This window comes from Sorghum bicolor, chromosome 5 (assembly GCF_000003195.3).
Source record: "Sorghum bicolor cultivar BTx623 chromosome 5, Sorghum_bicolor_NCBIv3, whole genome shotgun sequence".
Classification (NCBI taxonomy): domain Eukaryota; kingdom Viridiplantae; phylum Streptophyta; class Magnoliopsida; order Poales; family Poaceae; genus Sorghum; species Sorghum bicolor.
The window spans coordinates 38,733,232-38,743,875 of NC_012874.2; the positions used below are offsets into that span (position 1 = coordinate 38,733,232).

The 10,644-nt window shown below is 48.8% G+C and overlaps 1 protein-coding gene across 1 annotated transcript; it reads left to right on the forward strand.

The window, feature by feature from the left end:
• LOC110435929 (translation initiation factor IF-2-like) lies at positions 1,254-1,976 on the forward strand. Its single transcript, XM_021462038.1, has 2 exons — positions 1,254-1,657; positions 1,913-1,976. Exons 1-2 carry the CDS (start codon positions 1,254-1,256, stop codon positions 1,974-1,976), a joined length of 468 nt encoding a protein of 155 aa, XP_021317713.1.

The following is a 10,644-nucleotide window of genomic DNA, read 5'->3' on the forward strand; positions in this document are numbered from 1 at the left end:
TTGTCGCCGCCGACGCCTGGCGCCCGGCGTCGATGACGGAACGCCGATTGCTGGAGCTCAAGAGGGAGGGACTCCTGCGCCACCGCACATCGCTGTCATCGCCGGAGTGGATCGCACCGGCAGCGGACCACCGGGAGCCCAGGCCGCCCAAGGGCTACGTGGTTTCGTTCGCCAAGTTCCACCGCCACGGCCTAGGCGCTCCTCCGAGCCGCTTCATGCGGGCGCTCTGCCACCATTACGGGGTGGAGCTCCAGCTCTTTTCCCCAAATGCCATCAATGTCGCGGCGGTCTTTGCCGCGGTGTGTGAGGGTTATTTGGGGATGATGCCCCACTGGGAGCTGTGGCTCCACCTCTATAGGGGCGAGCTCTTCAACGCTCCTGCTAGAGTCGCTGGAGTCAGGAAACCCGTGCGGGCCGGGTGCCCGAACCTGGTGCTGAAGACGGGGAAGACGGAGAGGCCACGCGAGTACATCCTGGTGGGGTTGTCATCGAACCACGCTGGGTGGGACTCCCAGTGGTTCTATCTGAGGAACGACGACGGTCTTTTCGCTGCTTGCACCGGCTGCCTGATCACGGAGCGCCCGGAGAACTGGACATATGGCGTCGTCCAAGTCCACCAGTCGCGGCTCGACCCCCTCCTCGACACCCTGCAGAAGTTACGCTTGGAGGGCCTGTCTGCCGCTCTCGTCCTCTCGGCCGTCCATCATCGGAGAGTTCTCCCACTGATGTCTTGGCCGGTGAGGATGGACGAGATGGGGCCCGGCGCTTCGTCCTGGGACCTCGAGGCGTGTCCGATGTCCAAAGAGGCTCCGGCGGACGATGAAGTCGCGGCCTGGGTCCGTGCGGCCGTCGCCGGCGACTTCCAGCCGGAGCACATCAATGGCTTCCCCATGAGGCCTGATGCGGGCTCGATCGACCTGGTATGTTCTTTTCTTGTATATGGCTTTTGATTCTGGATTTCTTTCGATCCCTTTTTAAGCTTGCCTTTGTTCTGGCAGGGACAGATCGATGTCCGGTCCTCAAGGCCTCCAGTAAAGGAGGACGAGGTCGACCGTGATAAGCGGCGCCAGTCCGCTGAGAAACAGAAGTCCGCCAAGGACTCAGAGAACAAAGAGAAGAAGAAGAAGAATCTCGACCGCCAATCGCTGGAGGCGCGTCGAGCCAAGTCTAGGCAGAGGGGGGAGCCTGAAGAAGAATCCCCCAGTGAGGATGGCAGCGGAGACGGCGATGACGTCAGCGACGACTCCGGGGGGATGGCGTCTCGCCTCGAGCGGATCCCCGAGGGTCCACCTAGAGGCAACATCGACGCCCCGCAGACTGGAGCTCCAAAGGAAGGGCCAGGCGGATCTCACCGCCCCCGCGCTGACACCCCTCCCACGCCCGCGCCGAGTCGTGCCGCCCCGTGCCACCAACCTCCCCCAGCACCAAAGGCGGGTGGCCAGGCTAAGTCCCAGGCAACGGGGCCATTGACCCGTGGCCGCGCCGTGGCCTTCGAAAAGGGAGAGACTGGACGCAGGAGCGCTAGCCCTGGCGCTCGCCAGGTGGGAGATGCCGGACCAAGGCCTGCGCCTGCCCGCGAGGGGCCTGGACTCTCGACGCGGGGCGGCTCGAGGCCTGTCGTTCGAGGCACCGGCAGGCGGGCCGTGCTCCCTGTGGGGTAAGTTTTTCGATGCTGTGATTCTCATCCTCCTATTTCTTTGTGTTTTCTCGTATAACGGTCTCCCTCACGCCCATTTCTTTTTCCTCAGGTTGAAGCGGACGGTTGAGCAGGCCCAGCCTTCAATGGTGAAAAGGCTCAAGGTGGGAGCAGCCTCCAAGGATTCAGGTTAGTTGTTTATTCCCGTTGCTATGGGATTTGTGTTGTTCTTACGTCGACCACCATAATGACTGACCTTTGTTTTTCATTTTATAGGCTCCTCCGACCCTCAACCACCGACTGGTACCGAGAGTGCCCCGCCCCGTCCCCTGGCGGGTGAGTCTGCCCCATCGTCGCCAAAACGAGCCGAGGCGCCTCAGCCCCAAGGGCAGGAGGGAGCCCCTGAGCCTCCCCAATTGGGGGTCAAGGGGGATCCCATTACCATAAGTGATGGGTCTGGCGGCGACGGGACCTCGAGGGATGTCCGTCCTATGGACGAGGAGGCCCAAACTTCTCTCGTCACGAGACGGACGCCCTGGCCTACCGGGCTTTGCTCCATCGAGGAGCAGAAGAAGAAAGAGGAGGAGGAGCGTGAGCAAGAGATGCGGCGGCAACTACAGGAGCAGGGCCGTCAACAAGAGCCGTGGGAGCTTGAGGAGCAGCAGTAGCGGAAGGGCCAGCCGTCGGAGGAACCGCTCGAGCCTCCTCCTCACAGTCTGCCCCAACCGGTGCTACCGGCACCGCAAGAGTCCAGGAACCAGGAAGAGGGTCTGCCGGTTTTCGGCCCACCGACCCCGGTGTGGCTCCGTCCAGCAGCGCCCGCCGCGATCCCAGTAGAGTCGGGGCGGGCGGACAGCGTGGTGGCGCTTGCCTGCTGATGCGCACCCCCGTCGACCCCGAGTCCGAGATCAGGAGGACGATCTACGGCATGGACGGAATCGCTCCGGGGTTCCTCCGGGAGTGTCGGTCGTGGGAGGACCGTATTACCGCCGAGGAGGACGAGGTTGGGACATCGGGCAGTGGCGGAGGCAACGAAACCGGCACCTGGAAGACGGTGGATGATGATGGGCGGTTGCCCTCCCTTGTCGACTTGTTCCTGCGCCACGGGGGGTCACTCGAGACCGTCGAGGAGCTCATCCATGGCGTCAAGGCGCGGGCCGACCAGGAGATGGAGAATTGGTGCCCCGATCGGATCCGCATCCGGGCTTCCACCGATCTGTCTGAGCCCAACATCTTCCCAGATGATCAGAAGGAGGCTGGGAAGTGGGAACACGTCGAGGAGCTTCGCCTGTGGATGAAGCACACGGTGGGGCTCCTGTCTGACGTGGTTAACAACAGGCTCGCACTGGCTTACTTTCTAAGTATTGCTCAGTCTTTTAATTTTTATAGAACTTTTTGGTTTTGTGTTCTAACTGCTCGATCACCGGCTCGCATGACCTGAAAGAGACCTCCCGCATTAAGTCGAGCTTCATCCATGCCACGAGAGGTGGCTGGGAGCAACTCCCCATCCTCAAAGACCAACTCCTGGAGTCGCAGGAGAAACTCCTCAAGGCTTATAAAGAGCTCTTGGCGCTCGCGGAGGAGAAGAAGGAGAGGGAGGCTGCCTTGGTCGAGGCTCGTGAGGCCTCAAGGAAGGCCGCAGAAGAGGCTGTGCTGCTGAGGGAGCGGGCTCTGACGGTCGAGGGGGCCGCGTCCAAAGCCCGGGAGGAGGCCCTGTCCTACAAGAACGCCATTGCTGACCTGGACAAGGAGAAGGTTCTCCTCAAGACCGACTTGGACTCCATCCGAGAATCCTTCCAGAGGATGAAGGCGGAGTGTGTGAACAGCGGGATTGCCAGGAGCGCCGCGGAGGAAGCAAAGAAGAAGGCTCTCAAAGACCATGAGGCAGAGCGGGCTCGATCCCGCAGCCTCTCTGACGATGTCGATCGTCTGAAGAGGGCACTGCTAGAGAAGGAAGGAGCCATCACGCAGGCCGGCAAGGCGATCGAGGATCTGCGCGTCGCCAACACCGAGCTGGCGCGCTCCAACAGGGAGGTCGAGAGGGCCAACACCAATTTGGTTGGCGAGAACATGGCTCTGGAGGAGAGCATCCGTGGTATGTCTTCTATTATTGAGTTTCTTTTCTGAGGCGTGTTTGGTGTTATCTAATCCACTCATGTTGATTCTTGCAGGGCTCAAGGATGAGCTGCTGGCTGCCCAAGCCGAGGCTCGCTCCATCAAGACCCAGCTCGAGGGGGAGGTTGCCTTGAACAGTCGTCTAAGGACTGCGATAAACGACCTCTCGGCCTCCTGGGAGCTCGAGCCTGTTGACGAGTCGAGGGAGGAGGCTCGAGGCGACGCACTCGTCGACCAGTTATGCTATCTTGGAGCTACGCTGAGGGACCGGGTGCGGGACGCCCTCCACATCGGAGTGAAGCGGGCGATGGCGGTAGTCTGCTCAGGCTTCTCCTACGACATGGAGGTGGTGTCCCATGGCTTCGTCACCGACATCTCCAAGTCTGATGCGGAGAACGGGGAGAGGCTCCACGCCTTGATCGACGACGCAGAGGTTTCAGGAGAGAAGTTGGCTAAGCTGTTCGAGCCAGAGGTACTTCCTCCTAAGAATAGCTCAGGCGCGGGTGAGGATGGTGAGGGCCGAGACGCGGACTGAGGCCTACGAGCCTACTCTAGGTGCCTGGGCCCCTTGTATAGCACTCTGTTAATTTGTCATTAACTAATACAATGTCTTTAAGTGGTTGTCAAATGTTTATCTGTCTTTCCGCTCGAGGCTCCTTTATTTCTCCTTGCGCCTTTGTTTATATTCCTCGTTTGGTCTTTTGTTTAAGGCGATCTCCATTGCCTCAAGGGTGAGGGAGCGAGTAGAGTTTCCGTAGTCTGGGGGTGTAGGAGTTCTCAGGCTCGTCGTCTCTCGACCCTTAAGGGGCTCGAGGTGCCTCTACTACTCGACCATACGAGGTTACTGATAGGAACGAAAGAGTTATTTGGTTTTTTCGACACTTGGGGGGGGCGTCACCACCTTGCTAGCCCCCGAGGGGATATCGACTATGATGGGTCATAGTTGGTACTCCCTTCTAACGTCAAGATTTTGACTCGTGAAAAAGTAAATTGCTCGAGGGAAAGACCTTATTTATTCATGCATTCGTTTACAAGGCCTTGGTACAGAATGTACGTGGGAATATAAAGCTTTGAAATTCTAGGGGTAGAATCAACGTAGCTGTTCGATGTTCCACGCGTTGGTGAAGATCGCCCCCTTTTCATCTGCGAGCTTGTATGTCCCCGGCTTCAAGACCTCGGCCACTACGTATGGGCCCTCCCAAGGTGGAGTCATCTTGTGGCGTCCTTGATTGCTTTGCCGCCGTCATAGGACGAGGTCACCCACCTTCAAGTCCCTCTTGCGCACGTGCTTGTCGTGGTAGCGTCGAAGTTTCTGCTGGTATCTGGTAGAGTTGAGGAGGGCCATGTCTCAAGCTTCCTCGAGTTGGTCGACCGCGTTCTCTTGAGTCTCTTTATTTGATTGCTCATTGTATGCTTTGAGTCGAGGGGATCTATACTCGAGGTCCGTTGGGAGTGTTGGGTATTCTTAACATCATTACCAAAAGTAGACTAAGTTCTCTAAATCTAGTAACGGTGCCAAAAATGCCAAACCTATCCCTCACACCACTTAAGCCAAGTTGTCATCCCCAGCATGATATGAGAGACGCGGTATTGAAATATGCAATTGCTCTTCTAAATAAATAATGAATGGGATCTGCAAGCGCACAGATTAATACCGATGCAGCATTTTAACCGGGAAGTATTCCAGGTATCGTTATTTATATTTTTACCACTGGGAAGGGATTAGAAATCATCACTAATGATTACAGAATAGAATATGAGATTGAGCATCTATCATTGCATGTATAATTGAGAACATTATATCTAACTCATCATACAGGGATAAATGTCACATAAAAGATATATGAAATAATAATAGTGACAAGGATAACTAATCTGATCTAGCCACATAATAAATATGATAAGCACCTCAATTAGATACTCTAGAAAGTCATTAGCATGGTATTAGAACGAACTACAAGAATATTCCCTAAGTTATTCTCAACTATATAGTCTAGCATTATCATAGTTAGTGCAAGCATACTTAGCAATCATTGCGAGACAAGACTACGCCCATGCATAGTGATATTAGCAAGGAATATGAGAAACATAGCAATCACTCCCCTGTAATAATGTTGCTCTGCCAGCCCAATACACGAGAGGGGGACTATATAAGAATCAATGAAGCTGTCACTATCCCGAACCACCCCACGATCTGGCATATTGGGTACAATCGCAGATAAATACGGTATAAGCACCACGCCTACACAATATCTATCATTTACCCATGGATCCGATGGATAAACGCTATACGATCCTAAGCATGTATATAGATCGTATCTAACTAAGCCAAGTACATAACTATGATAAACTAAGAACAATATAATCTTGAATATAAGCAAGTAGAGCAAAGTCATAAGCAATATATTGAAGTAGAACAAAGTCATATTCATAATATTGAAGAACAAAGATAATTAGAAAGCAATTAGAAGCACAATTAGAGAATTACCAAGAATCCTCCTGACAGATCCGGAAACCAATCGAAGATTGACTCCTTCTAGTTCTAATCCTATGTAGCTATGCTAATCTAGATGTCTAATTGATGTGGTGGCTCTAATCTTGATCAAAGGCTTCTTCTCCCTTGATGAAACAATGAATTAGGGTTGAGAGGCTCTCTCCTCGAGGGGCCAGGGGGTCTGGTTTTATAGTCCCTTCAAGTGAATATGGGCCCTTGGATCAAACCGACATAGATTGTATGGTTTAGATTCATCCTTTAGGTCGGTGGAGACTTCCCGCAAAGCAGAGTCCTGTTTGGACTCCAACAGGGGGCGGGCGCCCAGTAGGACAGGGCGGGCGCCGTGCCTCTGGCCCCGTTTCGCCTCCGCTTCAGTCTCATGGCTTCAGGAGTCTTCTAGATGTAAGATAATTGCGCAGCACGTTAATATCTTTACGTAATCCTGACATGTGGGCCTTTCTTCCGCATTTCCTGATAACCCCCTGCAGAAATAGACAAACACCAAAACTCGTGGAATTCTGTCATATAAAACCCTAAGTCTAGATCTTGATTTCATTTGGATCCTTTTCTTTATTTATTTGATAATTAAATTTGATACTTAAGGACCGTCAACAAACTCCCCCAAGCTTACCTCTTGCTCGTCCCTGAGCAAGGATAGACTCAGCTATGGACCAGAAGTAGTTGCAATATCTTTTTAAAAATTTGACGGTACACATGCTTTTAAATAAGATCTCATCTCTGAGTTAGAGTAAACTGTCAAGACTTAAAACTTACTTACTTTACCTTCACCATGGGACTTGTAACTGTCACTTCTGTCTTGAGTGGTTAAAAGATAGATCAGTCTAGCCAAGTGCCATGTCTCTTATTCTTGATCAGCTATAGCTCTAGAGTTTTTGCAGATTTTCAAATAAAACTCAGAAATTCCTTGTATGATTCTCTTAGGTCTCTCTTTTGTGGTATTTTTGGATCCTTACCAATGCATTGATGGTATATGCCTTCGCTCAAGATATGTAGTATTTGTGGTATGAGGCATAGTGACATTGCCTTTTCTCTCACCCTACTCTAATAAGGCTTTAATATCTGGAGTTCATAGGTGGGAGATAAAGTATACATACTTACAAGACATTTATTGCATAGTCAAACCATGGATCCAAAGGAACAAATCAATAAGCCAAATCAAGATGTGCATGTGTGGCGAATGAATGGTGTATGGTGATAATGGTGATAACAATGGTGGAAACAATGGTGGTGGAAGTCTAATTCTACTTTGCTCTTTTGAGTGGATACATACCTTCCTTGCTTTTGAAACTTTATGAGGAGAATGAGATGCTCTTCTTTTTCTTGTCTCTCAGGTGGGCATCTTGCACCCTAATTCTACTGTCGGACACTTGTCCATTTTTACCTCTCGTCTCACTTTTTTTCTTTTTTTTTCTTTTCTTTCGAGGTTCCGAGCACTTGCTCCTTTTTATTTCCTCGTATCTCTCTTTTTTTTTAGAGCACTCATCTCATGAGATAATATAGCAAGTGGTAGTAACAAGATAACTTGAGCATTTATTTTACAAAGGGAAAAATAGAAATATTTTTTGGTTATTCTCTCCTGGATTAGGAGTAGAATATTTTTGGGTGATTCTAGAGATGGAAATGGATGGATATATGTGGATGGTACTTCCGGAGTAGAAGTAGCATATATGAGTGGAAGTGCAAGTGAATCTTGATTTAACCACATGACAAGCTCCTAAGGGTCTACACAGCTTGACCACACTCAATGCTCATAAGCAGTAAATAATAAATGTGTGGCTCAAAGTCTAGCAAGCATGCATATATGGCTGTGGTAGGAATTTAAGCTCTCATCATACAGGAACTCATCATGCAACATTTTAAAGATTTTCAAGGATAAAATTCTCTAGAATTCTAGCATCTCTAGGAACAGATAAACAGCAGCTCAACCTTCCCATATCGTATCCGTTAACAACTTAGACTTCAGATCAAGTTTTCATCCCACAAGTTTAGGTCTAGAGCAAGCTTTAAATTATAATAGTTATATCTAAACTTGAGAGTGAACTTAAAATTTGCAAATTAGGCAGAGCAACTATTTATCATATCCATGCTTAAGTTTTTTTAGATACAGATTAGCATAGCCACTTTATTTATTTATTAAACACACTAAGCAAAAGACATATATATATAAGCATAAAATATTTATTTGGTTTTCCATAGTTTATGTGTATTTATATTCTAAAATAATATAAGTATAAAGATAGATAGAAATACTTATCGAGATAAATGGGGGTGCTCTCCCCCAAGCTGAATTTTGACGTAATTTCTCTTGATGTAGCTAGCAGGTGGTAGAGGTGTATTTGAAAGTCAGCAGCATTCTGACAGCGATTAGGATGTCCTCCGTCTGCTAGTCTTCTTGATTCTTAAATTCTGTGGAGCTCAAATAGACAACAAAGCTTGTGGAACTGATTAAGTGTTAGCATAAAAATCTAGCCTTTATCATGTTGAGACTCCTTAATAATTATTACTCCCTGTTTTTATATTTTTATTTTTATAAAGCAGAAAAATATTTATTTTATTTTTATGCCACCACAGTGAATGTACTTATGGGTTTCATGCCACTCGTCTACTCACATGGGGCTTACTGTTTTTAACATTTTTATTTTCTTTTTAAGATAGTGTGAATATGATTAACTAAGTAAACTATTTGAAATAATTGAAAGGGAAATGATAACTACCAAGTTTACCTCTTGGCAAGGCGTTCGGTGTTTTTAAGTCCTCCGAACGGGACTCTCCATTTTCTAAATCGTCCTGAGGTTCGTTGGGTGGCGTAGTCGGTACTTCCGGCAGTGCCTCCTCTTCTTGTATAGTTATCTTCATTTTCCATACCTGACTCGGTGCTTCAATCTCCTCTGGGTAATTCTGTTTAAACTCAACGTCTTCTGATCTTACAACTTCTCCTTCATAGTCTGCCCATCCGTCCTTGATGATCTGCCTCCTCTGGTTGCGGTTGCGTCTCTTTCTGACCTGCTTAGATTCTTCAACGATATAGTCAGGGTCAGTAAAATAACGGCGTACCTTCTCTGAGGGGAAGTGCATATGGACTTCTCCGGTTCCAATGTAGATAATCGCTTTAACGGTGCTGAGGAACGGTCTTTCAACGATGATGGGTGGATCATACTCGTCTTCTCCCATGTCAACAACTTGAAAGTCTGTGTAGACAAAGTGATCGTCTATTTTGACTGGGACATCAGATACTATTCCTTTAACTTCTCGAAATGTCTGATCTGCCATCTGGAGCTGAATGTATGTTGGTCTTAGTGGCATGGTCCCGAACAAGAGCCGATAGGTGACTGCGGCCATTAAGTTGACGACCGATCTGGTGTCGCAAATCGTCTTGTAGAAGTTGTATCCATTTGTGGAGCAGTAGATGCTTGGCATTCCTGGGTCGTCCTTCTTGGTCAAAAACGGTGACTTAAGTTGGTGATCTTAACCTCAAAGAACTACAGTGACCATCTTAGCTGACTCGGTCCACACTTGCTTGTTCTTGTTTCTCCTGTTGGTCCTCTTCCTTGATTTACGTCTGGATTGATCTTGAATTTTTGTAGTCTTGTTCTTGAAGAAAAACGTCTCCTTCTTCCCTTTGACGTAGAAACTGATCTTGGCAGCACTAGCGTAGATGATAGCTCCCGTGGTGTTCAAAAATGGCCTCCCTAGGATGATAGGTGCTCTCTCATCATTTCCGGTCTCTACCACTACGAAGTCTGCTGGGGCATACAAGGTACCAACTCGGACGCAAAGGTTCCTCACTATTCCTTTTGGAAAAGTTATCGTCTGATCTGCAAACTGCAAACACATGGTTGTCTCTAATAAAGGATATGTAAAGAATTTCTCATAGAGTACCCTGGGTATAATGTTGACACTAGAGCCAAAGTCACAGAGTGCTTCTGGAACGTCCACCATGCCGATGGAGATCGGGATGACGGGGCGTCCTGGATCGCCTCTCTTGACCGGCAGACGGTCAGTAGAAAATTCAGTGACGGGGTTACTCCAATTACCTGCATCAAACACGTCTACAAGATTTGCAGATTCTAATCCTTCCGGTTGTGATGGTATACCGGGGTTAGTAGTAGGAACAGCAGCAGCTATTTGATTTAACTGAGATTCAATCATTTTATTAAAGCTAATTTGATTCTTGATGGCAGTAGAAAAATTATCCATCCTATTATTTATATTTTCTAGCATTTTATCATTAGATGCCAATTTCTTAGATAGGTTATCCATTAGCTTTCCTTGCTTAGACACTAACTCTCTCAAAGGTGGAAAATTATTATTATTGTTGTAAGAATTGTTACCTTGACAGCCTCTGTTGATTCCAACCTTGATTTTGTTGAGGACGGTT